Genomic DNA, 27,682 nt, shown 5'->3' with positions numbered 1-27,682 from the left:
GCAAAGGCTTGCACTCTGCAGGTTCACGCCCGCGCAGACTTAAACCCACGCAGCTCAAACCTGTGCTGTTCCAGGGTCAGCTGGCCTTCCGACCCGCACTGGGAACCCCCGCACCTGCAGGGCTGATGCTACTCACACGTGGGCTTTTGATGACTCGGGGATCGGCACCCTAACCCCGTGTTGTAAGGGCCAACTGTGCCTCTGTCGGCACAGAGTCCTGCCCTAAAAAAGAAACACTTTACCCCTCTTGCTCAAGATGATCTTTTAATACAGAAAACCAGTCTACAATGTTTCTTAAAGCAAGTTATAATTTTATTCACTTTTCAGTATTCTTACAACCTTTTCCATTGCTAATAAAATTCAAACCACAGCAACTAGACACGAAAGTTTGACAGTTTACTTGAAAGTGACACAGAAAGACCAGACCACGTCCTTGACACTGCCGGACTCACAGAGCAGCGAGTGCAGGGAGGTGACTCTATTTAGCTGCAGGCTAAACGCGCTGCCCGCCTTCCGCAGTCGAAGCTGAGCAGCTTTCGAGCCAGGTCACATCTGGGCCGAGATCGGAGTGAGACACTTTGACTTAAGCAACAGAAAACTAAAGTCAGAGGAATGAAATCGATTTCCAAACACTGTGGAGTTTGTGCCTCTAGTTTAAGTAAGTTTAAATTTTTTCACAGAAAAAAAAATACATTTAAGGCAAATAAAACCAAATTCCAGATTAGCATTGTTCAGTGTTTTGTTTTGCTTTTTTTTTTTTAATTTGACCTTCATCAAGGCAGGCAAAGTACAGATGCTGTACATTAAAAACACACAAATGCACCACTCATGACACACCGACCCCTACAGGCAGAAGGACTTCCTCTGAGTGCTGCTCCTCTCTGAATTGCATGACTGCAGCTAAATGTACAGAGAGCCGTCCGCCGGGCCCACGTAGCCGACGCCGATCAGCAGCACGTCTATCAGCGTCCATATGCCCAGGCCCCCGAAGCTGAAGAGCTTGCCGAGGCCTTCTCTCCACTGGCCCAGGTAGAAGCGGTCGGCTCCGAACCCGCCGAGGGTGATGCTGTAACACCAAACAGGACTGGAATCCACCAGACGCCCCCCGACTGCCCACAGCCGGGGGTGACCCCATAACACCGCTCAGTCACACCCGGGAAAGGCTCTCTAATGACCCTAACTCTCTGTCAAGAGACAAGGATTATTTCACGTGTCACAGCACCAAATGTGTATTTCCAATCCCTGGTGGGGGTCTGCGTACGCCAAGGGCTGACTTTAAGTGACATTCTCCACACGGGGACACCCGGCCGTATTTGCCGGGCAGGAGAAGCTACTGACGTCTAGTAGGGAGAGTCTGCAGATGCTGTTGAACATCCTACTATGCTCAGGGCGCGCCCCCAACAAAGAATCCCTGGGCCCCGATGCCAACAGTGACCAGGCTGAGAACCCCTGCCCCAGGGCTCTCTGCAGGCCATGGGGGCTCAGGCTCTGACTCTGCCCCTTTGCCCCCCGCTCCCCCAACGGCACAGCTTTTTAGTTAGCGAACCCTTCGCCAGCTCCCTCCTGTGCTTCCCTCTACTGGGAAGAATGGGCACAACCCTCCCCCCAAACTGTGGGAAAGTTAAAAAAAATTCAAGCACATTTCTAGGTAAAAATTCTAAGTCCATAATTATTTCTGGATGGTGGAATTCGAGGTGACTTTTAATTTCTTTGTCATTTTCACTTTTTCCAGAGTTTGGTATTATGCATACATTACTTCTTAAAATAAAGAAGTTACTAAAATTCAAATACACATCATAAAGCTACCTACCATACTTTGCCATGTATAACGCGCACTTTCTTGCCCAAGTTTTTGAGGGGAAAATAAGGACGTGCACTATACGTGGGTATGACGATGACACGCCACGGGCATAACAACCTTGTGTATAATGCGCACGAGACCTCAGGTGCACGTTATACACGGTAAAACATGGAACTTGAAATACTATACGGTATTTTCTGACTCATGGTATGTTCACAATGGGAAACTCAGGCCGGTTCTCGTGATGTGTAACCATGACTCAGTTGAGTCATGGGCAGGCCTCTTGGGAGAAAAGCCAACTTCCTGCCATTAAAGCCCGTAAAGGTGCTGGTCTGATCACCTAAGGAACTCCCACCGCTCTGTGTCCTCGGGTCTGTCGGACCCGTGGGAGGATCTGAGTGGAGGAGGACCTCATCTGAGCTCAACCTCTGGAAGAAGCCACTCATCCCAACAAAATCCAAATGGCGCCGTCAGCTACTCAGTGACAATGCTCACCTCAGCGCCAGGGCCGTGGACCACTTGTAACCTCCAGTCCAGTTGCAGTACAGCATTTTCGGGAAAGTCCGGTTACCTTTAAAAAAGAGAAAGCGCTCTATTAGAAACGTGGGTATGAAAATACTCTTACACAGCCCTGGCCGGTGTGGCTCAGGGGACTGAGTGCCAGCCTACAAACCAAAGGGTCCTCGGTTCAATTCCCGATTGGGGCACATGCCTGGGCTGCGAGCCAGGTCCCTAGAGAGGGGCGTGCCACAGGCAACCACACATTGATGTTTCTCTCCTTCTCTTTCTCCCTCCCTTCTCCTCTCTCTAAATGTAAATAAATAAAAAATCTTCAAAAAAGTACTCGTACACGGAGCCTTACCTATAACCAGAGGTCTTGTAAGTAAAAACCTACAAAGCACATCCCGCTTACAATAGTGTTCCCCAGAGTAAAGGGTGAAAACAGAGAGCGCTACCGTCTCTAAGTGCAGACTGAACGTGGACACCGGTCAGGTGAAGGCTGCAGCGTGAAGACTGGGGAATGCCCCGCTGGCTCTCAAGACCAGAAGCAGGAGGGTGGAGATGCCAGAGTGCTGCTGGAGCCGGCAGTCAGGGGGGGAGCCCACCCACATGCATGGAAGCGCGTCCACGGAACAAAGGGTCCGGGGAGTACTGCCTGTCCGTGTGGGAAGAGCCTGGACCCGCCTCACCCCACAGACCACAGCCTGCTGTGGTGGATCACAGACCTACATGAGAGGTCCCACTCACAGGTTCAAAAAGAAAAAAGAAAAGAAAGGAAAGGGAAAAGGAAAGGAAAGGGAAAAGGAAAGGAAAGGAAAGGAAAGGAAAGGAAAGGAAAGGAAAGGAAAGGAAAGGAAAGGAAAAGGAAAGGAAAGGAAAGAAAAGAAAAGGAAAAAGAAAAAGAAAAAGAGTATTTCCACGAGCCTGGAGTAAGAAAAGATTTCTTACAACCAAAAGGGGCTAGCTAGGAAACACTAACAACCTTCAACCAGCTCAAATTTCAAGTTCCAATCGTCAAAAGACACCAAAAACAAACCGGGGGTGGGGTGGGGGGGAGTTAAAAACCAGGGAGAGGATTTTAGGGACGTCAAAACGTTAGCATCCAACACATAAAAGAACGCTTCGGAACCTTTCAGAAAACAGACAAACCAGGGACAGCAAGTATGGGAGCGCACGAGGGTGGGTCATCAGGAACTGAGTTACGCAGCCTGCGGGGTGGGAGCTGAGAACCTTCTGGAAGACGGCGCATGCTAGGCAGACCGCACGAGCCTGACCGGGTCCTGCCCGCGAGCAGCCAGGAGCCACGGACGAAAACTTTTAACAGTCACACAACCTGTAAGAACCAAAAATACGACGAATCCAAAGACAGGGCAGAATGAATGAACAATGACACGCTCTTACCAACGATCATTATTCAGAAAAAAAAAAAGTGAGTGAAGGCGGGCGGATGAATCCTAGCGCCAGAATGCTGCAAGGGAAAGAGTCCCGGAAGACCCTCCACTGACTAGTGTTCTATCCAGTGCTACCGCCTGCGCCTCGGAGTAACACCACCTCACACTGTATCTCCGGCACAGATGGGACAGCCCCCTAATGTAAAGAGAAGGGAGTGGGATGAGACCAAAGTTCAAAGGGGCGGGAACCTCTGAAGGACGTAAGGAAAGCGCTGCGTTAGTCGTTAGGTAGATGAAAGTCAATTACAGTATGTCAGACTTCATACCTGACAGAGTTCTTGTTTTACCAGATATAACATTTGAAAAGATAAGCACATGGCAAATTTTCTGGATTTCTGTTTTAGTTCACTGAGTTTACAATGGAGGCATAACTGCACAGTGCCGATGAATGCTCCTGACAACGTAATTTAAACTTAATTTTCGACTCTCTGATTCCAGCCCTGTGAGCGAACTCGGAGCACAAACCGTCGTGCTGCCCCCCTGTGCGGTACCCGCGGGACTCACCCAGGCAGTGCACGTGGTCCCGCACCGTGCAGTTGGCGGTGTAGCGCTGCCGGGGACAGGACACCGTCATGCAGGCGGTAGAGTTGGAGCACTCGTACTCGGTCTCCGGGAGCTGCCAGCAGAACCTGCAGGTCATGTTGATGACGAAGTTCTTTTGGGACCTGAAGTCCTGATCCTAGGGAGCAAAGGACACAGAACTCACCATCGGCAATGGAGTGGCAGCTCATTAACGTGTCAAGAAAAGGAAACAAGTCGTACGGCACAAGTCTGTAACATACTTGATGATCTGGCAGGAAGTGGCATGGAAACAGGTACCAAACCATTACATACGCAAAACAAATGAGTGATCCTATGCTCATAAGAATTCACACCCAAAAATGTATACCCAAGGAAAAAAAGTACCTAGAGGAATTCATATCAAAACCATAAAGGTTATTTTAGGGTGGTAAGATTAGGCTATCACTTGTACCTTGCTAAATTTGTAATATTATTACATAACATTACGCATGTGTACTTTCTGTCCTGGCTGCTGGTATAGCTCAGTGGATTGAGTGCAGGCCTGCTAACTAAGGAGTTGCTGGTTTGATTCCCAGTCAGGGCACATGCCTGGGTTGTGGGCCAGGTCCCCAGTAGGGGGAGCTCGAGAGGCAATCACATGCTGAGTTTCTCTCACTCTTTCTCCCTCCCTTACCTTCTCTCTAAAAACAAAAAACAAAAATTTTTAATCTTTTTGAAAAAGCATGCGTACTTTTGTACAGGAAAGAAGAAAGTTTCTTTTATAAAGCCAGGGAGTCACACACAGCTGGAAGGAGGGAGGAGGACATGTGTTCAAGGTCACTGAACTGCAAGTCAGGAGTAGAATCCCGGACCCCATCCCCCGGCTAATGCTCCTAGAAGAACCGCACACAGGGCGGCCAGTCCCAAACCTCCCCGGATGTCACCTGCACCCTGTCCAGGCCACTACTGCTGCTCCCTCACAGGCAGCCCCAAAAGTCTGCCCACTGACAACCACACGTACAGACTCAACAGGGGTTCACTGCTGGCCCTCCGCTTCTGAGACCAGACTTTTTCGTTTCAACTTTAGAAGTCATTACTGTGTTTTCTGCTTATAAAAGTAGCACGTGTTCTCTATAAATTGCACATTTGGAAATTACAAAAAAAAGAACTCCTGTCACCTCTCCAAAACAAGACCCACTTTTAATCTCATTTCATCTTTTAATTCTGTAATATAAATTTACAGAAGCAGAACCAACGACTCTTTGGTTTGCAGGCTGGCAATTCAATCCACTGTGCCACACGAGCCAGGGCCCTATCTTGAGATTTTTAACAAGACATAGCTCATGCTTGCTCTAGTACTTTGCGGCTTCTTCCCCCCACCCCCCCCACATTAACTATTTGACCTATCTGTAATTTATTTTGGACAAGACAGGGATTCCACGTTTTTCCTGATAGCTGCCCAGGCAGCCCAACATTTATGGGATCCTTCTTACCACAGAGAAGCACAGACCCCTTCAGAAGCTGGTCTGGAGGAAGAAGATCTGTTACCTCCCCTCTGTGACATAGCTGTCCTACTGACAAACAGACCCACCCGAAGGCACTGCACCTGCTGCGGGGACACTAGCCAGTCACACAGGGCACCCCTCCTGCCGAGCTTGGTACCGGCAGACGTCACTGGGCAGACATCAGCTACTGCCGCTAGAACAGCAGCGATCTCACACGGGAGGGGTTGCAGGGTTTCCACACTTATGTCTCCATATACACGTAACCGGGTCCTTATACAATATGCCCTTGACTGGTGTCCCCCAGGGGAGAGTCCCCTGGTCTGTGAGTCCCTCGCAGTGTGCATGGAGAAGGACTGGGGAGTTTACTTCTTTCCCTTAATCTGAAGTTCAAAGTGAGAGGGAGGTGAGGACGGCGGGCCTGAGTGCAGCACGAGGGAGAGAGCATCTGCATGCGTGCACCTGACGGCCACAGATCATTTCCTCCTGAAAGGCTAACTCACTCACCGAGAAGGGACCCTGGAGACTGCCACGTGACACATAAGAAAGCGCAGCTTGTCCCGGACCACCTGGCAACAGCGGTCCTAGGACCTCTGGCTCTTGACAGTCAATTCACGTATTTCACTGCTGCCCTCCTGGAGGAGGCACGTCCACCAGACCCTCTTGGGGCAGAGTTCAAATCCCACCCCTGAGGACAGGCACCTGCTACTTTAGAGGGCTCCCTATTCCTGACGGGTACAGGGTGCAGGTGAGACGAAGGGCCTGCAGGGGAGGAAGAACCCCACCTGGGGCCCATTGCAGCCCAGGGTGGGGACCCCAACCAGGGACCTTGACCTGGGAGTTCAGAAACCCACCCAAGCTCTGTAATCTCTCAGCCTTTCGTTGTTTGTCTTCTCCTCTGCTATTTCCCACTAAATGAAACTGCTAGGGTTTGCAACACCTAAAGAAGGAAGAAATGGAGCACCCTGTCTTGCTCAATGGCCAGTTTGGGGTGACGAATGTCGAAGAAGCTGAGGCAAACACAGGAAGCTATTTCTGCAAATGCTCCCCTCAGGCAGCAAGTTCTCCCATTTTCGCTAAGTGCCTCCGATGTGCCAGCCTCACAACACGCATCACTGCAGAAGCCTCCCAATGGGTCCAGCCATTAGGTCGGCGGGGAGGAAAGTCTATTTAAGACACAGCAACAAACATGGACGGGTAATTCCTGGGTGGCCGTGAAGCCCGCCTGGCAATTAGCGCCATGTTACAGTGCGCGCCGATAGGTAACATCAATATATGGAAACGGCAAACCCTTAAGTTTATAAAAACTACATTTAGACGCTGTGCCCACGAAGTAGCATTTCCCCTTTGGAGCAAAGCCTCCACACTCCCTCCCCGATCCTAGACATCAGGAGAGCTCTAGCAAAGGCCTGGGGGCAGAGAGAACTTTCCGACCCACCCCTTTGCAGGCCAAGTTCCAAAAAATACGGGAGGGCTGGGGGGACTCTGCTCCTGGCAAAGGAAATCTGCAAAAGGCACAGTGCGGAAACTGTTGTCACCCTCAACCATTTCCCAAAAAAAGAGAGCTCCTAGGAGACACCAGGAAAAGCTGTTCTGGGCCCCTTTCCGCATGTAACGAGAGAGATGAATAAATCACATGGCCAGGCCTGGCAACACCACCCCCTGCTACTCTGCCTCACGGAGGTGCTCGAACGGCACCCCTCAATGCGTGGGCAACGGCCACCTGGCCCGCTTGCTGGAAAGTGTGGTGCCCACGTCTCCCTGGGCTGTTCCCATCCAGCGGGCCGAGGCTGCCTGCAGTCTGCCATTCCACCAGGAGCCCAGGGCAAGCAGCTCCGAAGCGGGCGTCCCTAGAGCCTCTGCCAGAAACGCCGACCACGGCAGGGTGGTCTCTAACGGGCAAGTCTGTGCACTCGAGCTTTTCCCATGTCCCACTTTCTGCAGGAAGGCTGAGAGTTGTTCCAACTTCTCCATACATCCAAAAATTCCCATCTCAACCCTTGCGACCAAACCTCATTTGGAAAGGGAGGCTCCGGTCTTGGGACAGAGTTGACTTGAATCCTAAAATATTACTTACAAAATGCAGGCGCTTTCTTTCAGAATCCCTCCCCCCCCTCAAGCCTAGGCACGCCTGATAACGCCAGGTTTGCCAGGAGCTTATTCAGGGCAAGTTAAGGTACAGTACTCACAACGCAGGTAACAAATGGCTTGACCGTGCAGTCGAAAGCAGCGGGCTTCCCGTAGACACAGGAGGCGTTCGTCCTGCACTCGATACAGTCTGCGGGGAGGCGGCTGCACGGACCGTTGCTGGGGCACTTCATCACGTACGGAGGGGGCATGTCGGTGCTTTCTGGGCGGAGTGAGACAGAGGCTCATTCTCTTACAATAGTGACAAAAGAGAAACGATTTTCTAAAGATACACAGGGTGTGAGCACTAGCAAGGAGATACGACACTGGAAGAGCAACAGCAGAGCTGGAGCCAGACACCTGCCGCTCAGACAGAGCCCTGCCACCAGCCAGCAGTGGGACTTCACGGAGAGCTCCGCAGCGGAGGAAAAAGTACTTGATGACCATGAAACTCAAAGGTGCCTATATATATATAAAATGTATATTTAATGCTAGGTGTAAATTAGTGCCTCAAAAACTCTACCATGCTACCAGATGAAAAAAACTAAGACTTAGGGGTGGTGGGGTTTGTTCAAGATCACAGAGGGGGCAGCAAACTGGAACAAAAATCCCAGTCCCTCAAGTTTCCAATCGGATGTTCTTTTCACTTGAACTCCCTAATTTGGAAACGAACCCAGTGATCCTTGAACTGTTCGCTGCCATTACTGCACACTGCTCCTTCAATAAGCCCTAATTTGCTGACCGCATTTACAGTTTTATACTACCAAGAGTTCAAAACAGTTTTCTATATTAACAACTTGTTCAGGGGGTTGCAGGTTTTTCCCCTAGCCAGCTTAGCCAGGAGTACAGTGTATTTCTATCAGTTGAGAGAGGATCAAAATTGCAAATATTCTTAGGAGGAAGAGAAGCTTTTTGTTTTGCTTTGAGAAACTTTCAAAAAGGTCCAAAAGGGTAGAAAATTCTCACATTTTCACTATTTAAAAAAAATCTATGTTTTAAATTCAAGTATGCTGCTGTGTTGCCTCTTACATCCAAATTATGATCCACCAAATACTTCTAAAGGGAGGAAGCTGTAGAAACAAAGGTTAAACTTGGCAAAACACACTAATACTCATTTAAAGCTGGTCTGTCTTTAAGTCATTGTAGCAGGTGGGCAACGCTAGAAAATAACATTTTCCTTTTCTTCTGTTCCTGCGACTATTAAGGCTGGAAGATGGGACACTTAGAATCACAAAGCCAAGAGGACCCAGAGGGCCAAGAGAACCCCAGCACCTTAATGGTGAGAAAACCAAAGCCCAAATGTGTGAATAATTTGTTCAAACTCCCAGGAGCACAACCGGGAAGTAGACTCCACATCTCCACCGGTCCCCCTGTGATCCTTCCATTTCAAACTGCATTGGGGGTGCCTTTAATCCCCAACACCAGGAACAGCGGCTAAGAAGCAGAAGAAATTTCCCGAAGGGAAAGAAGTACCGGTTGAGGGTTATCTTGATGGAGTGAAAAAATAATAGAAATAAAAAGATGGAAATGAAGAGTGTGGGACTGCCAAAAGGTATCGAAAAAGCAGCTGCCTACAGAAGATACCTATCTGCTCTTAATTCATGTAATCCAAAATACAATAAAGTATTCAAAAAAAGGGAAAGTGATTTCATATGCTAAAAGAGATCTTAATCCAAAAAAGAGAGGGCTAACCCGCTAGATAGAAGTACACATTTACTAGAATAGAAAACAACTAGTACCTGCTGCCCTGGGAACTACTGTGAAAGTACGTGTTGGGCCCGGGTCCCTTATTGACTGAGCCAGCGGCTGCGAATGCTCTAAATTTAAGGATCCTACAATTAGAGAAACATGTTATCCTGGGATATGAACATCTTGGCGTGTGATTCACAGGCAGGGTCGACGTCACGCAATAACTGCTTGTGAGAATCTCACAGCTCCACTGCCCAGAAAAAACAAAGAATGAAATGCCCACAGGGTCGACACCCACTTATATCCAGGGTCAACTAGGGAACAAAAGCGTGGTGTCGGGATCTGTCCCGCGGCGCAGGTCGCGCTCCGCCCACCCCGAACCCGCAGGCCCTGGACTCCGTGGCTCAATTGGCAGCTCCAGGGTACCCGCGCGGAGGCGCGGCCCCAGACCCGCGGCCAGGGCGCGCCCGACTTGAGCTGCAGCGCCCCGCCACCCCTCCGCCCGGCTCTCAGCGTCCCAGCCTCTTGGACGCTTCCTGCAGATCCCGGGGATCCCTGCCACCCAGCCAGACCCAGAGCAGCTCTCGGCCTTGAACTCACCACCGCCCGACAAGATATAAAACTGTGAGAGGAAGAGGAGCACACGGCTAAAGCGGGCCACAGCCCCCAAGCAGCCAACCGCAGCCGCCATCTTGCCGGCGCGACGCACTTCCGGGCGGCGGGCGACAGTTCTTCCGAGGGGCGGAGGCACGAAGGGGGCGGAGCCAGGTACAATTCCCGCCCCCACCCCACCCCAGTCCCCGGGAAACCCAGGGCGCAGGGGCTTTGCGGCACCAGGTCCGGAAGCTCAGCTAGGGTGGAGACGGCCATTCGAGATGCAGCCCGTTGGCTGCGTTTCCAAGCGCTGCCCAAGCTCGCGGACATGCCGCTCACCCCGCCTTCCACGGCTGGAGACCGGGAAAGGTCATCCGGGGCAGAAATGCACACCTGAAGTGACTGAAGACAGAGACGGGCACATAGGAGAGTTGGCCAACGTTTACATGTGGCTGGATAGGTATGTTTGGAGAAAAACCGCTACTATGTGCTAGGTCCTGTGCGAAGATTTTGATGACGTTACATTTAATTTCATACCAAAATGGTCTTGTTTACATATGAAGAAACTGGCCCAAACTGGGAAGCCCCTCCAGGCGTGCCAGGTGGCCCTGCGGTCCTGGGGCTGGCACAGTCAGTGCCCAGCTCTCGTTTCTCCCCAGCCTGCCCTGGTTCCCCTGGCCGCCTCCTTCAGGACACGCTACTTACAAAAGTTCCTCTAAGACCGGGAGAGACTGGACATTAAGTATAGCCAGCAGGTCTTCAGGCTCCTGGGCACTGGGGCAAGAGCCCTGCTATAAGGTGAGGGTTCAAGCATGGGCCCCTCCCTGGAGGCCAGCCGTGGGGAGGAGAGAGGTGCCCCACGCCGCAGGCTTCCTGCACACTCACACAGAAGTCTGCACTTATTTCTAGCAGCGTTCTTTGTCCTGAGCGATTGACACGCTCTTCCCACCCACCCGTTCCAAGATCATGGGGGGGGTGGGGAGGGTTTCAGAGGGGCGGCTTCTGACTCCCCACTCCTTCACTAGCTTGTTTGGTGAATGAAAAAAATAAAGATATCAAGTAGTGCTTGGCCTCAATAAATATTAGCTTGAAAATTATATAGTCTGCACCTTATAGCACTATGAGGTCTGATAGATAATACTGTTTTGTTTACCAACTGTTTAAGAAACTAAATGATATGTGTGTTGAGAGAACATATCCTAAATTTATTTTGCATTCCATAGTACATAGCCAAATAAACACAAAAATGACTACTAATGACTGGTAGCTAAATTCTCTATTGGTATAAAGCCCATTAATTCTGTTCTGAGTAGTGAGGTACTCTTAAAGTCAGAAATCCATTTGAGTACATAGAGCAGTGGACCGTCATTTTCACATCAAAAAGGTCATTTAACTCTAGGGAGGCAGATATTTTGGTATAAACCCATAGCTGAAACACTATGATGCATTTTATTCGGAAATTGGTATTTTCTAAAGATGAACAAAGCTTAGGTGTTCATTAGAATCATTAAAACAGCAACTCTAAAATTACAGTGCAAACTGCAGCAGACTTCCACGACGCTGAATACGAGTTGAGTCCTTTATCAATAATCCAATATTGAGTACAGTTTCTCTTGCAGTTCTTGCTTAGTTAAAGCAAATTAAGTAATGACTCCAATTTTGGAGATAAAGTTTCAGTGTGAACTCGGGTGAAACAATTGACAACATAATGTTGTTAGAAAATAAGATTTCCTGCCATATTCCAAAAAAGCTTTGCAGGCTTTTATTTGAAATCTATCTTTTATCACACACGCATCTTGTCCTAGTACTTCCCTTTTTCAGTGAATAACCTTTTCCCACTTAAGTCTCTCAAGACATTTGGGAAATTGAATACTTCCCGAGCTTGTCCTCTTACCACTCTCAAACACATTAGCGAATTAAACTTTGTCCGTATCAGCTACTCATTCATCGTCTCCTCTCCCACTGCACCCATCAGGGACTGACTGTCAGCAGGTCTAAAGCTCCCAGAAGAGGCACTAACAGTAATTAAGAAATAAGCATTTTCGGGGTTCAAAACAGGGTTACACGGAAAGGAGTACAAGGAAGGACTTCAAAATTCTTCCTCAGCATTAAGAATACGTGACGTCTTGAGATTCTTCAGTTTATCAATGGCAGCAGTGAGTGCAACCTCTCCATGAATTTTGTTGTCCCTTGTTCGAACATTTACAGCATTATTTGCTTTTTCCTTTTCTCCAACCACTGTGGAAAAGAAACAGACATAACATTTTAAGTCAGCAGTTTATGAAATATTAAGTGAGTAGTCACATGACAGGTGTCTTATTGAGTGTTTCTTCAGTATTTATTAATCACTAAACACCCATCTGACGGCCACTAGTTTCTTGAGAGAAGGAACAGCTTCTAATCCTACCTCTTGTCCACCTGAGAGAACTACTATGGTCTCCTATGGTCTTGGGGTGCACAGGGATTCGGAGAGCTCTTACTTATGGATACCCTGGCTACATCCCCTGGTGCATTGGGGGTGTCTCAACCAGCCAACCAGAGTTTTCTGCAGTGTAGCCTAAAAAAATATGTGTTCTCTCCAGTGACCCATACTGTGAGATGACAAAGGGATCTGCCACCCCATTCCTTGCCATCTGGAAGAAAGAACTTGGTCATCGGGTGAGGGGGAGTAAAGTAAAAATCCAAGAGAAGCATGATGGACCGGAGCAGAACAGGGACCAGAATGGGGAGAGACAGCCCCGGGAAGAGTTACACGCCTCCATCCAGTCACTCTTCTAGTGGTTTGGCTGTTAAATTCTACGTTCCGCGTGGATGGACACTCCAGTGCCCGTCCAACAAATTCCATCTCTGTCTAAGCTACACGAAACCTCTGTCACCACCAGAAGCCTGATCAGAGCATCACCACGCCTACTACAGACTCCAACCTTTCGATGACAAATTGTTGACAGGAAAGTTCTATGCATATTTATTTTGCCCTCTACCGAAACTTTCAATTTACAGGAGCTAATCTCATGCCTGCAGGCAAAGCAGTATCAGTTTCTCTTGCTTTCAAATAATTTTTAAAGTCAAAATTTTAGTTTCTGCATTCAATTTGTCACATGCCCACAGGGCATTTTTTTCACTTAATTCTTTTCTTTGGATCATCATAAATCTGGAACCTTGTCCACAGATTAGTTTAATCCTAAAGACTTCTAATAAACCAGAAAAGCAAAGGAGAAGATTTTCAGCCTGGAAGATAGCTGAAATGGTAAAAATGTAATTCAACTGATGAGATAATTTTCATATTTTCCCCACTGTTCGTCTGACACATTAATTTGTGCTGGTGTTGTTAGACCACAGGATCCACAGGAAGCTCTGCAACTGTTCTCCCAGCAAAGAACAGAACACAGAGGAACAGCCTTCCCAGACCACCACACACTCTGCTTCATGTGTAAGTAATTCAGAGTCTGGAGCGCCAACCATCACACTGTGGAATCTTGTGTATAAGTGATTCAACACTTAAACTGATACCTGGTATAATCAGGGCGTCAGTCACCCCATGTTCTTTATTTCAGCTTTTGGAGCTAAAGTGCAAACAGCGAGCATTTAGGAGGAGAGATATAAATTTAAATTACCCAAAATAAAGTTATACTGAGCCAGCTGTGCATTTCGGATTTTCTTATTTAGCGTACAACTGTGATCCAAATCAACGTCGGCCATGAATCCTTCTTCAGAAAAGGCACTGGACACCTGTAAGGACATAAAATGCCGAGTTATTACATTAGGGCAGCCACGCCCTGGCGTGGTGCCCCCACCCTGTACCAGCTGGGTCTACGTGACCATAGAGACGGGTGGGAGCGACAGCAAGTCACCCCTGAGATGACAAAGCACCTTCACCCCTCAGCTCCTTCAGATCACTCGCTCTGGGGGAAACCGGCTGCCACGTGGGGAGCACATTCAGGCCACCGCTGCGGGGGCCTCTGAAGTTGGGAGTGGGCCTGGGGGCTGCGGCCCAGGCGGCTGGCACCCCCTGCAGCCTCATGGGCGCCCTGAGCCAGCACCATGCAGCCAAGCTGCTCCCAGATCCTGACTTTCAGAAACTCTAAGCCAATAGATGTTTGTTATTCTAAGCTGCTAAGTTTTGGGGTCATTTGTTACATTGCAATAGATAGTATAAGGATTTTTCCCTGATGGAAAAGAAATAAATGGGAGAAGTTTTAAAATACCAATTTCTCGAAAGCATTAAGAAAGGTGGTGGTTCTGACACAGCACAGGCACGATCCAGGTGGTGCCATCACTGAAAACGTTGCTGCTAAGTACACGTGCCAGTGAGGCAGCGCTTTAAGGCATGAGCACATTGCAAGTCAATGTCCTTCCTACACTGGGTGCCAGGATGATTAGGTACTTTAAGCATCTCTGGTTTTACCTGAAGTGCGTATTTTTCACAAGTTGGCCCCACGGGGATGACCATTACTTGACGAGGAGACAGCCAGAGAGGCCTGAAAAATATGTAAAAATACGTCTTTCCAGAATGACCACTTATTACATGATTAAAAAACAACCCAAGATTTATTTAAAGTAAGGGCTGTAAGAGAGCAGCTTCCAGAGCAGTGTGGCAGTAAATCAGACCATATTAGGAGGTAAAAGGCTGTACTGGGCATTTTGATAGGAAGGGGAGGGAAGCGGGGGCTGGCAGCTGGGTGGAGAGGCTAATCACCCCATAAGCACACTGCTGAGCCCCACCATGCCAGCCCGGTGCCCTCCTTTTGCTACAAAATCACTTTCCTGGTCACAAGGACCGCATGCTTCTGAGAGGGGCTGGGCTCGGTGGAATCTGCGTGGGGCCCTGCTGGAGGCGTGGCAGAGAGGAAGAGCAAAGCAAATCAGAGTGCGTGTCTTTTCCAGTGAGGACACATCACTGGCCCTCACACAGCGAAAGGGACACGAAGTTATCCACCGCCACGAGAGAGGTGGCTGTCCCCTCGGGGTTACAGTGGCATGTCAGGGATCAGGGCCCATCACACAGGAGGCAGAGGGAGCCTTCAGGAGGGGCCTGGAGGGTGGAACTGGGTGGGGTCCGAATTGCTGAGCACATCACACTTGTCCTAGGGGCCACGCTGGTCATTGGTCACTGAGCCACCACTAGAGGGAGAAGGAAGCTGCTCATCACAGAATCAGCCCCTCGCATTTCAATGCGGAAAATGTCCTCACAGTGGGGCCACTGGGTGGGCAATCCCACCACCGGTGGCCATTCGGAGCCATCATCCCCAATCCTCTCCCGCAAACCTACTGTCCTCTATTTTCCAGTCCAATGACTTCCCAGTCTCTGACCCTGCAGCCACAGCAGCAAGCGAAGCCCGCGCTCCAGCGCCCCTCCACACCCGGCCATCTTCCCTCCAGGCCCGGTGGACTACAGGATGCACCCCTCAGACTCCTGCGCCTACGGATATCTGCCTTCCCCACTTCGTCCCCGAGGGGGCTGGGCTACAGCAGTTCTCTCTGGATTCGTCCCAATGCACTGCTCAGGGCCATGTGCAGACCAGGGTTTCCTCCACAGTCCAAGGTCGCCTGGTGCCCCAAGAGGTACAAACATGGGTTGAAGGTGGGATGGCAGGTGGGCGAGAGGTGGGACCCTGGGAGCATGGGCCTCGTGTTTTCCAGTCATAGACTGTGCAGGGCTCGCCGCAGCGAGAGGATGACCGTGCAACGCTGCTGAGCTCCCCGAGAGGTAAGGGAGCTTCCATGCCTGCCTGCCCTTGTTTTCCGGCTTGGCAGCCATGACGAGATTTTTGTACTTGCTGTGCGGACCCTTGCTAATCATAAGGCAGGAGCCACCCAATCTTTCATGTTTGATTAATTTGATCTTCAGACATGAGTTTTAAGAAAAAGAGATGGATTTTCTTTTCTCCGTCACTTACCATTTCCCCCCGTAGTTTTCAGACAGAATGGCTATCATTCTTTCCACCGAGCCCAAAATGGCCCGATGAATGATCACAGGGTTCTTCTTATCGTCCCCTTCCTTGCTGAAAAAATAAAAATTACACATTGAAGTGTTTTTTTAAGATTCAGGAAGCTTCTTACTTTAAAGAGTTACTCTCACCCTGGCTGGCGTAGCTCAGTGGATAGAGCGCAGGCTGCGAACCAAAGTGTCGCAGGTTCGATTCCCAGTCAGGCCACGGCCCCCAGCAACCGCACATTGATGTTTCTCTCTCTCTCTCTTTTTCCCTCCCTTCCCTCTCTAGAAATAAATAAAATCTTTTAAAAAAAAAAGAGTTACTCTCCTAAACTATGTAAAGCAATGGCTTCCTCTTAAATCTTTTAGCATACCATGTGATCTTTATTAGAAATAAATTTTTCTAATTTCATTTCATGAAATAAATTTTTATTTCAGTTGGTTGGAATGTCGTCCCAATACACCAAGGTTGCAGGTTCAATCCCCGGTCAGGGCACATACAAGAATCAACCAGTGAATGCATCAGTAAGTGGAACAACAACAAAGCATTGTTTTTCTCTCTGTTTCCTTCTCTCTCCCTTTCACTCCCCTCCTCTCTCTCTCTCTCTCTCTCAAATCAATAAATTAAAAAAAATTTTAAGAAATAAAGTTTTCTTCTAATTATAAATATCTTTTATAAAACAGGAAAAAGCCAGGTAGGTCTCCCCGGGGTCCAGATCTTGATTTCTATGTATTATCCTCCAACATTACATTTATCATAGTTTTCAGTTCTAAAAATCCCGTTTCTCACTGGAAAGATGGCTGACTCAAAAGCTGGGTCAGGGAAGATGCAAATGAGCCTGCAGCATCTCACAGTGCCAGTGGGCAAAGGCATGCTAATTTTTTCTTTACATAAAGAAAGAGAAAGGATGGAGCATTTAAAAGGGACACAGGAGCCGACACAAAAGAATTACCAATGGCACGATTTGGGCGAGAAAAACTTTAAAGTATTCTATTTTATTATAACCCAAAGTATGAAATTGATATTCACAAGCCTATACTGATAGAAATAAACAATTGGAGAAACAAACATGTGAAGAAGGCGAATTTTCCTCCCAGAATTCCAAACAGCACGTGCAGATAGCAGCTCCTCCCACCCAGCAGCACAATCCCTTCCAGAAACAGGAGAGACAGGACTGCTTCCCAACTCATTTTATGAGGCCAGCGTCACCCGGACACTAAAACTAGACAAAGACAAGAAAACTCCAAACCAATGTCCCCCGTGAACACACACGCAAAAGTTCTCAACCAACTGTTAGGAGACTGAATCCAGCACACATCCAAACAGTGCCTGGCCAGGTGGGATTTCACCCCAGCCGTGCAAGGTGCAGCGTTCTTAATGTGATCCATCGGGTGAGCAGGCTAAAGAATGAACCACAGGGTCACACCAATTGATGCAGTAAAAGAATGGGACAGAACTCAACACCCGTCTGTGATTTTTAAAACCCTCAGAAAGCCTGGGAGAGAGGAGGACTCCCTTGACCTGACACACAGCGTGAACAAAGACCCGTGGGTGACACTGGACTCGGGTGAACGACTGTCTGTTTTCCTGAGACCGAGAATGCAGTAACCATGTCCGCTCCCATCCAGCTTGCTCCACACGGTACTGGGAGCTCCAGCCAGAGCCACGGGCAAGGGACGGTAACAAGAGGCAAACAGACAAGAAATAAACATGCCTATCTGCAGATGGCTTAACTGTCTGCAGAGAAAATCCTCAAATTTTTACAAAGACAAAAAAACCCTCCTAGAACTAGTAAGTTCAGCAAAGTCTCAGGATACAACACCAACATAAAAAATTGGTCGTATTCTCAATAGCAGCAATGAACACATGAATGCCAAAGTTAGAAATACAATACCATTCACAGTTGCTTTGCTCAAATGAAATACTTAGGAATAACTCTAACGAGACATGTACAGAGGACTTGGATGTTGAAATCTACAAAAGCTGATGAAAGAAATCAAAGAAGCTCAAGGATGGGAAGATGCAAATACAGTTAAGGAAAATCTATCCAAATTGATCTCTAGATCCAATTAAATGCCAATAAAAATTCCAAATTCCAACCAGGAACTTTTGTAGATGTGTTAGAAGCAAAAGAAGCAGCAGCAGCAGCAAACAATTCTGTAAAAGAACAGAGCATTCACGTCATCTCACTTTAAGACCGACTACACAGCTGCGGTACTCCAAACGGCATGGCACTCACGAAGGGGCGATCAGTGGGTCAGGGAGACAGAACCGCACATCTAGGAAGAGACCCACAGAAATACTCACCGATTTTTGATAAAGGTACAGCGGTGAGTCGATGGAGAAGGGCTGCCCTCTACAACCAGTGATTAGACATAGGACGGACAATCAGGCACCTCGATGTCACCAGTGAACTCTGCCCTAAACTTCTCAGACAAAAGCTAACTCAAAATGGACCTTAGATCGAAACACAAAGCTTAATACTCGGAAACCTCTAAGATAAAGCAGAGAAGAAATCTTCACTACCCGTGCTTAGGCAAAGCATTTGTAGTCATGAGCCAAAAATATGATCCATACAAGAAAAACTATGTAAATTAGACATCGTTGAAATAAAAAACGCGAGATTAAAGGGAAAGTGAAGGCACTATAAAAAAATGAAAAAAATAAATAAATAAAAGGAGCCACAGATTAGGAGAAAATATTTGCAAATCGTGTACGCATCGAAGGGCTTATATGTAGAACACATAAAGGACTCTGAAAACTCAGCCATGACAGAGAGCCCGGATACAAGTTCCGCACACGCGTCACAGCCGGTCACTCACCTCACGTAGGTGAGGTTGAATCGGATGGGCAGTTGGAAGTCCAGCTGGATGGTAGCACACTGGTGCGACCTGCCAAGGGCGTCCTTGATTTTTATATCGATCTGCAAAGGAAGCGACATTTGCTTAGACACAGTGTCCGTTCTTTTTTTAAACCGCACGCTTTCTGAAGCACGTGGTCAACTCACTTTAGGGCCGTAAAAGGCTCCATCTCCGGGGCTCACCTTCCAGGGCCTTCCAAAGTCCACGAGGCTCTTCTGCAGCTGCTGTTTTTTAAAAGAGATGAGAACATTGGAAACGTTTACTGCCCTGTACATTTCATCCTTTTTGTCACTGGCTCAGGAAAGGAAGCTCTTATGAATCTTAAGTACATTCTATTTTAGTTCAACATATGTTTATTGAGCTTCTTTTGCATTCGATAAACTACTGAGTGATGACCACATAGAGATGATTAAGATGGTAGTTAATAAACACACACCACTTATTATGTGGTGGGAAGAGAAGGTAAGTTACTAAACTGCTCCAGAGGGACGCTGAGGCCCTTGGGCCAAGGCAGGACATACTTCTCAGCCCCCATCTCCTGGTGACAGTTCCCAGGCAGCTCTTGTTGGTGGCCCTCCTCACATCAAAGGCATGAAACACTTGATCTGGCTGCCGCCTCTGCTCTGCGTTAGGTGGATGAGAGGACCAAGGGGGCGGGGCACCTCTCTGGCATTTCCTCCCCATCTGCTCACGTCGATGGGGTGGGGGATTGATAGGGTGTGGGAGCAGGAGGCCCACTCTGGTCTTCAGCCTAAACCACAGAGGTTCTTTTCAGTTGAGCTTTACAGAGATCCTTACGCCGAGGGTGGCTGGTGTACACAGAAGTACTCAGAATAAAAGGGTCTTTCAATCTGCTGCTACTCCCTGTGAATACAGGTTCTTGGGGATGCACGTCCCTGGCCAGAACACTGATATGCCAACCAAAATGCCATGCAAATCCCTGCCATCCCCAGATACACGGATGCCCACAAAGGGGCTGACACGGGGGAACAAAGGGCCCAACAGGAAGTCCAACATGGTGGTGTCTCGGGCGGAAGCAGGGTCCAAGCATGCTGACTCCTGGGGTCCCAGGGCCCTTGGTCAGGGTGGGCCGGGAGCTGGTGCTGGCTGGGGGCCCGGGGAAGCAGCTTCCCTCCTCCTTAGGAACAGTGAAGGCCAGCACCATGGATGCACGTCCTCCCTCTCCTCTGTCTTTGAAAGAAGAAGAGACACGCACACATGTTCACAGGGACAACAAGCCCTGTGACAACAGACACCTAGGTCATGGAAAGGATCTGGGGGCTCTCAGGGAATTAAAGGCCCCACAGGGGCCAGGTCTGGGGGAACAGCATAGGGCAGAGGTTGCTGCTTGTTGAGGGCGTCTGAGGACACAGGGAGAGCAAGGCCCGGTAGGGGTAGCCAGGGAAGCCTGAGACAGCTCTTGGTTTAGGTGGGGGGCGGGGGGAGCAAGTGTAGGTGTGAGGGGGGCCTGAACCACCCACTTCACAGGCCTTGATGGTGGATGCTGCCCAGAACCTGGTGAAGGAGAGATCAAGGGCTCATTTCTCCCCTGCTGTCTGTCTGTCCGCCTTTGCCAAGTACACCAAGGCTTTGGCCCCCAATAGCACTGGAGGCCTCGCTTGTGCATGAGCTGGGCTCAGACATGTCCATTGGCTTGGACTGGTGTGGCCATGGGGCTGCAGTGTTGTTAGGGATCTCAATGAGTCACTGCAACTCTGCAAAGGTGGGGCACAGGGGAGGTTTGGGGTGGGGCTCACAGATGCAGCTCCAGGGAGCTGAGGGATTTACACCGGTTCCAGGGGGACAGGGCAGACCAGGGCTGCTGAAGCAGAAGCCAAAGTGCTTCTTTAAAAATGACGACACTGGTTATCATTAGTGACTGGCACTGAAAAGAGTATAAATAGCCCTGGCTGGTGTGGCTCAGTGGATTGAGACCCAGCCTGAGAACCAAAGGGTCACGGGTTCAATTCCAGTCAGAGCACAGGCCTGGGTTGTGGGCCAAGTCCCCAGTAGGGGGCACACAAGAGGCAACCACACATTGATGTTTCTCTCCCTCTCTTTCTCCCTCCCTTTCCCTCTCTAAAGGTAAATAAATAAAATCCTCAAAAAAAAGAGTATAAGCAAACCCTGATATAAACTTTAAATTGTGAAACAAATGTATGGTATTGCAGTTATCATCATTATGAAGAGAACTGGTAACCACGTCCTACAACTGGCATCTTTACCCCAGAACGTCCCATTCAGAATTCCACTGCCTCTTCACACTCGGTGACTGCGGACACTCGGGCGCCGTCCCTGGCCACAAAAACGGATGGGAAGCACTCTGTCCCTCCTACCTTTTCAGCTTCGTCCCACAGTGCCACCTCTCCTAAGAAGTTGTCGGGCCTCGTGGACAAGCTTAACTGAAAGGAGAAGCCAAAGGTGGAGTACACAGATTGCAAAAACTGCAAACAGCCCTTTATTTCCTCTTCGATCTGAAATAGGAGCAAAGAAAATATTTTAAATAGAACACCAAAGTAAATCCATTATGGCATTTAAAAGAAAACATCGTTCACATCGAATAGAAATAAAGCACATTCTCACTGTGGAGTACAGCTAACAACACAGTGTGGGCTGTCTGTCCGTCCCTCACTTGCGTGTTCATGGAATGCGCAGCACGTGCCAGGCATGCGCAGGCTGCCAGGGCCCAGCCTGGTGCCGGGGTGGACAAAGGAGCAGGCAAGGGCGCCTCACCCTGGCTGAGCCACTCGAAAGGGGAGGGGCGCCTGCCTGCCCAGAGGAAGCAGTGGCCACGCTTCTGCAGCAGCAGGACAGGGCACGGTCCCCCCCACCCCCAGCTGGGCAGGGGACGGGCAGGCGCTCCAGGGCAGAGGCAGTGCTGAGTGGGGAGGCTCAAAAGACAGGGAAGCCACAGGGCGCTGCCCTGGGACCAGGCCCTGCGTGATGGAAAAGGGGGAGAACAAGGGGACAGTGAGAGGTGACCAGGCAGGAGGCGGGTGGGAGCCAGGGAAAACTGCCTTTGGAACCAGGGGAAAGTCTGCGTGCTTCAGCCTGAGAGCAGTGGAGGAATCAGTGGGGTTTCGTTTTTTTTTAAAGGAGACCAACACGACCCAACTGGTCCTTCCGAAGTGTGGGAAATGGACCGGCAAGGGTAGAAGAGGGGCCCCTAAGGAAGCCGGTGGGATTTCAGGAGCGCGGTGATGGTGGCCTGAACCAGTGAGAAGTGTCAGGAATGCAGGGAGTCTGATGCATTTGCAGGGCAGCTGTCCTTTCAGTGACTGACTGACTGACAGTGGTCACCCCCCTTAAGCCCTGCGCTGGATGCGGAGCATGCGGGAATGCATGACATTATTCAGGAACTAATCACATGTCTAGGGAGAGCTATCAATAGGGCTGACGATGAACTGGACAGGGGTGAAAAGCGAAGGCTGCCCGGGCGAGGCCGGTGCCCCGGAAGGAGGGCGCAGCGGTGTGGGAAGGAAGAGGAGCCAGTTCTGGAAATGGCTAATGAGCGGGTGCCTGGGCTTTCTCCCATCGGCATGCTGCAGCTTGTATCACACACGTCCTCTGCATATTTTGTTAGATTCCCACCTAAGTACTACTTTTATTTCAAGTGATTGTGAATGACACTGTTTTTAACTTCATCATCCCCATGCTCACTGCTAGAAGAGGGAAGTGTGATTGGCGTCTGCACGCAGGCCTTGTGTCCTGAGATGTCAGGGCTGTGAAATACAGGCAGAAGGAGCTGATAGAATTGAAAGGGGAGACAGACAGATCCACAGTGTGGGTGGAGACTCCATCGCCCCTCTCTCAGCAATTGCGGGACAACTACACAGAAAACCAGTGAGGAGGCGGGCGAACCCCACACCCCACTGACCACCAGGGTCTCACTGTTGTTTAGAAAACACTCCACCTGGCCCTGGCTGGTGTGGCTCAGTGGACTGAGCACAAGCCTGCGAACCAAAGTGTTGCTGGTTCGATTCCCAGTCTGGGCACATGCCTGGGTTATGGGCCAGGTCCCCAGTTGGGGCCATGTGAGAGGCAACCACACATTGATGTTCCTCTTTTTCTCTTTCTCCCTTTCTTCCCCCCTCTAAAAATAAATACATTAAACTTAAAAAAGAAAACACTCCACCTGACAACAGCAGAACACACGGCTGTTCGAGTGTCCACAAAACACGCACACCAAAGTGGGCCATATCCTGGGCCACCTAAACATACTTCAACCACATTTTTATAAGTTGAAGTCATACCAAGTGGGTTTTTCTACCACAGTGGAATTAAACTAGAAATCAATAACAGAAAGATAAGAGGAAAATATCCAAACACTTGTAAACTGAACACACTTTTAAATAAGCCGTGGGTTCAAGAGGAAATCGTAAGAGAAATTAAAAACACACCGAGCAGAGTGAAAAGAAGAGCACAACATTAAAAGTCACAGAGCAATGACAGTGCTAAACGGTAAATATGCAGCACGAAGCGTGTTTACTATGAAAGAGGAAAAGTCTCAGTCAATAATATAGACTGCCACCTCTCGATCAGGGGGGTGAAAAGGCAAAATTGACCCAAGACAGTAAGAAATATGGAAATACCTCCAAGGAAGCTGTCCATTTCATCTAAGTCATTAAATTTATTGGCATCAGTTTGATTCCCAGTCAGGCCACATACCTGAGTTGCAGGCCGTGGCCCCCAGCAACTGCACATTGATGTTTCTCTCTCTCCCTCTTTCTCCCTCCCTTCCCTCTCTAAAAATAAAGAAATAAAATCTTTAAAAAAATAAAAATAAAAAAATAAATTTATTGGCATCAAGTTGTTCATAGCATTGGCTTATTATCCTTTCAACATTTATAGATTCTGCAGTGATCTCGCTTCTCTCATTCCTCATATTTTTAATTCACGTCTTTTCTGTTTTCTGTGATCAGTCTGATGAAAGGTTTATGCATTTTTATTGGTCTCAGAGAATCAATTTTTGTTTTTTACTGATATTTTGTATTGTTTTTTTTCCGATTTCATTATTGCTGATGTTATTCTTTTCTTCCTTCTGCTTACTTCTACTGTAATGTGCTCTTCTATTTTTAATTTATTAAGTGGAGGCTTAGGTCCTGATCTGGAACACTCGTCTGTCCTAATGTAGGAACTCAGTGCCACATACGCCCCTCCAGGGCCGTGTTAGTGACTCCCACAGATCTGCGTGTGCTGGCTTTCTGTTCCCCTTCATGTGGTACGCAATATTTTCCAAGTCCCCTTTGATTTCTTCTTGGACATATGGGTTGTTTAGAAGTGTGTTATTTACTCACCGAATATTTGGGGATTCTCCAGATAACTCTCTGTTACCGACTTCTAATTTACTCCCACTGTGGCCAGAACGCACACTTTGCATGCACGGAACCCTTTTAAATTCATTCGGCCTTGTTGTACGGCCCGGAATATTGTCTATCGTAGTGACTGTTCCCTGTGCACTTTCAGAGGGCGTGTACTCTTATTGGTTGGAGCGTTTTATAAATGTCGATTAGGTCAAATTGTTGGATAGTACCCTTTGAGTGACAATTTTAATTTGAATTAATGTGAAAACCTGCAAAAAAGTAAAGTCTAACTTCTATGCAATATTGAAAAACAAAAACATCCAAAGTTCCTGAGATATTAGACTTAATGCATTTAACAAAACTGGAGGAAGCTTATAAGAAAAACAATAAGTATCACTGGAAGAGATTACTCATCTGCACATCTAAATCAGACAGTGACAGGGTGTCAGAGCTGAGCGAGGCCTCAGGGACTAGACCAGACTCCTTATTTCAGCAACTCTGAAGGACTGAGAGACGCCGTGAGACTCGGGGACCAGAGCAAGACACAGACTCCCGCACCCCCGGCTGCTCACCTGCACGGCGGCTCACCTGCTCGGCCGTGCAGAAGATGTGCGCGTCATCCTGCTGGAAGCGCCTGACTCGGGTCAGGCCACTTAGCGTCCCAGACAGCTCGTTCCTGTGGAGAACTCCAAAATCGGCGAATCTGACAGGCATTTCCCTCCAGGACCGTGGACGATGGGCAAACATTAGACTGGAGAAGAGGCAATAAACACACAGCTTTCACTCAGCACGGGAAGGATTAAGTAACTAAATACTAACAAATTACAGTTACACCTCAAGATTTGTAAACGCTTTACCCTGCTTCTTAGATCACAAGTTTTAAGAACGTTTCTTCTCCTGTGAATTACTGAACCGTGAACTTGCATCACTACAGTGCCCTAAGAACCAGAAATCCCTATTCCCATTCCCCCAGTGAATTTCCACTCGCCCTTTACAATTCATTTCAAAGGCTACCTCATGGGTGGAGCCTTCCCCAGACAGGGCTGGCTAGGCTTCCCTTGGGCTCCAGGGGGACCTGGAACAGGTGATTATTTTGACATTGGTCTTACTTTTTAAAAACTGGCTCTCTGTACCTCGTCCCTGCCCCGCTCTGCTCCCTGAGGCTGCCTTAGTCCCCTCTGTGTTTCTAGCACCAAGCACTGTGGCTGACGCTCTCCGTCAAGTTCATGGCTTCCCTTCTGCAGAAAGCACTCCAGCGGCCCCTGTGCCCGCTCCCCACTAAGCCACTGATGTCTGACTTTTTTATTCAGAGGTGTAAAAATATAAAGTTACGTTCTCTGCTTCCACTCGGCCTTCCTCAGAATTAGAGCTGAAACCACAGGCTACAGCTTCAAGTGGCACCTCATGGGAACCTGAGTTAAGAAGTTGTTAACGCAAGTGTTTTAGAGAATGCAAAGCACTAGGTAGACCTCCCCCTTCTGCTTAAAAAGAGAGGTTATAGACCATTTACCTGCCAGTTTTCAAGCAACTAAAGGTACGTGAATATTGTTTACATGCTGCCAGCATAAAGCTGAACTTCTTCCAGCATCTACTGAAAAGGACAAAGTTTTCTTCAGTGTTCAGAGGTTTGTTTCAATAGGTACCTTCTACAGTCAACTTACTTGAAACTGTGTTATGTCGATGATGCAAAACTACAATAACTGAATTTTGTTTCTGGCATGGAGAATCGTGTCTGCTCACTCCTAGTTGTACAACTGGCTTGTCTTACAAGTTTAATTTGCATACCAACTTTATGATAATTGTATTTTTGCAGAGAGTCTAAGACAACACTGAGTGAAAGATGTGCCGTTACTTTGTGCACCACGAAGAATAAAAATAACCCATTCATTAAATTACAATATAGTGCTAAGATGCCCCAATCATAGGTGCATCTCAATGTCAGAGACATCGAAATGTGGGAGGAAAAGTTATCTCGGAATCAATGAAACCCAGTTGCCCATTCATTACAATCTCACTGGTCTTATAATCAATCCAAACAACATGTAAGAGCAAAATGTTTGGCAAATGCATGTATTTGAAGTGTATTATGACTATGAAGAGAAATACTGTAATAATTTATAAAAATTCATACATAGCCCTGGCTGGTCTGGCTCAGTGGATTGAGCACTGGACTTCGATCCAAAGGGCTGCTGGTTTGATTCCCAGTCAGGGCACAGGCCTGAGTTGAGGGCTAAGTCCCCAGTAGGGGGCACACGAGAAGCAACCACACACTGATGTTTCTCTCCCTCTCTTTCTCCCTCCCTTCCCCTCTCTCTAAAAATAAATAAATAAACTTAAAACAAAAAAAAGATTGGTACATAATATTACCTCTATGAAGCACAAAAAAATTAAATGGTTTCCAGCTAACACTGCACACCTGCCAAAGATCAACCATTTCTTAAACAGGAAACTCACTCTCCAGAGTGAAATAACTTGGCAAAGATGACTAGTAACCAGCATCCTTCAGGTCAAAGGAATCACTTAACTCCCCAAACCAAAACACAGAACAACACTGAAAGCTCGTTGTGAGGGAGTGGGCCCCGCACTCCCGTGCAAAGGTCTGCGTGACGTGCAGTGCTCACCAGTGCCCCGGACAGTTCATGGGCTTCAGGGCGAAGGTGTCCTTCTCCACATCGAAGGCGAACATGTTCTCGCTGTAATGCTGCCAGTGGCCCGAGGCCTCCCAGAGCTTGCTGTTGTACACGGTGGGGGACAGCACCTCCGTGAAGTGACGGCGGTGGTACTCCTCCTGCAAGGAAACGCACTTGAATCTCATTACACCGGCGAGAGCAGACCACAGAGCCAGGCAAAGTCAGGCCGTGAGCCGGTGTCTGACACTCAGGGCGGTCCGTATCCACTGAGGATGAACATGCCCTCAGCTGCAGGCGTGGTCCTTCCAGCATCGTGAAAGAAGATTAACGCATGCTCAGTAGAATTTTCATGTTATGTATATTTACTTTATATTGCGCAATAGTACGCAGTATAGAATGCTTGAATTCTCTGGAAATCAGGAATTGAGATATTTATAAAAGCCTAAGTCCACAGAGCCAAAGAGAAAGCAGAGGAGAGGAAGGTGACGTACTCTGGGCCTCGGCGGACCTGGGCAAGCTGGAGCCGCAGGGGCGGGGCGGGACACAGGCCCACTTCTGGCTGACAGAGTTTCTGGGGCCCGCATTTTTCAGGCATTGGTCCTGTCTTCTGTTTTTTAGCATTTTCACTGGAAATTTCATTGCCGTTCTGCTACCCAGTGCTATGTCTTTGGCTTTTTCTCTCTGGAAACTTTTAGAATATTTTCTTTATCTCTAAAGCTTTAGAATCTCTTTCAGTAATGGGCCTTGGTGCCCAAGGAAAGAATGCTTTTACAAACAAACAACAACAAA

At 48.4% G+C, this 27,682-nt stretch overlaps 2 protein-coding genes across 4 annotated transcripts in view; both read right to left on the bottom strand.

Annotated features, from left to right (window-relative positions):
- Window positions 1-743: 743 nt before the first annotated feature.
- Window positions 744-10,327, bottom strand: TM2D3 (TM2 domain containing 3). Of its 2 annotated transcripts, XM_028502331.2 has the most exons (6): window positions 10,173-10,302; window positions 9,623-9,715; window positions 7,946-8,106; window positions 4,258-4,432; window positions 2,297-2,372; window positions 744-1,066 (listed from the first exon to the last, which is right to left on the bottom strand). In XM_028502331.2, the coding sequence occupies exons 1-6, from the start codon at window positions 10,261-10,263 to the stop codon at window positions 901-903; spliced, it is 762 nt and encodes a 253-aa protein (XP_028358132.1). In that variant the 5' UTR covers window positions 10,264-10,302; the 3' UTR covers window positions 744-900. The 2 variants fall into 2 exon arrangements, with proteins under 2 accessions (XP_028358132.1, XP_028358133.1); XM_028502332.2 differs by lacking the exon at window positions 9,623-9,715 and having other exon boundaries at window positions 10,173-10,327.
- Window positions 10,328-11,323: 996 nt separating this feature from the next.
- TARS3 (threonyl-tRNA synthetase 3) overlaps window positions 11,324-27,682 on the bottom strand; it is a 37,717-nt gene continuing 21,358 nt past the window's right edge. Inside the window, exons 11-19 of one of the 2 annotated variants that reach the window (XM_028502333.2) lie at window positions 26,885-27,051; window positions 24,852-25,014; window positions 21,297-21,434; window positions 19,107-19,184; window positions 18,922-19,022; window positions 16,064-16,168; window positions 14,572-14,644; window positions 13,781-13,895; window positions 11,324-12,404 (exon numbers count right to left, since the gene is read on the bottom strand). In XM_028502333.2, the coding sequence (XP_028358134.1) occupies window positions 12,256-12,404; window positions 13,781-13,895; window positions 14,572-14,644; window positions 16,064-16,168; window positions 18,922-19,022; window positions 19,107-19,184; window positions 21,297-21,434; window positions 24,852-25,014; window positions 26,885-27,051 (1,089 nt within the window). In that variant the 3' untranslated portion in view covers window positions 11,324-12,255. Of the gene's footprint in view, window positions 12,405-13,780; window positions 13,896-14,571; window positions 14,645-16,063; window positions 16,169-18,921; window positions 19,023-19,106; window positions 19,185-21,296; window positions 21,435-24,851; window positions 25,015-26,884; window positions 27,052-27,682 lie in introns of those variants that run through there. The other variant, XR_004900217.1, reaches the window with a different exon arrangement.

The sequence above is a fragment of the Phyllostomus discolor genome, chromosome 12 (assembly GCF_004126475.2).
Source record: "Phyllostomus discolor isolate MPI-MPIP mPhyDis1 chromosome 12, mPhyDis1.pri.v3, whole genome shotgun sequence".
NCBI classification, from domain to species: Eukaryota; Metazoa; Chordata; class Mammalia; order Chiroptera; family Phyllostomidae; genus Phyllostomus; species Phyllostomus discolor.
Note: the sequence above shows the minus strand (reverse complement) of the source record. Positions and strands in the feature narration are given on the sequence as shown.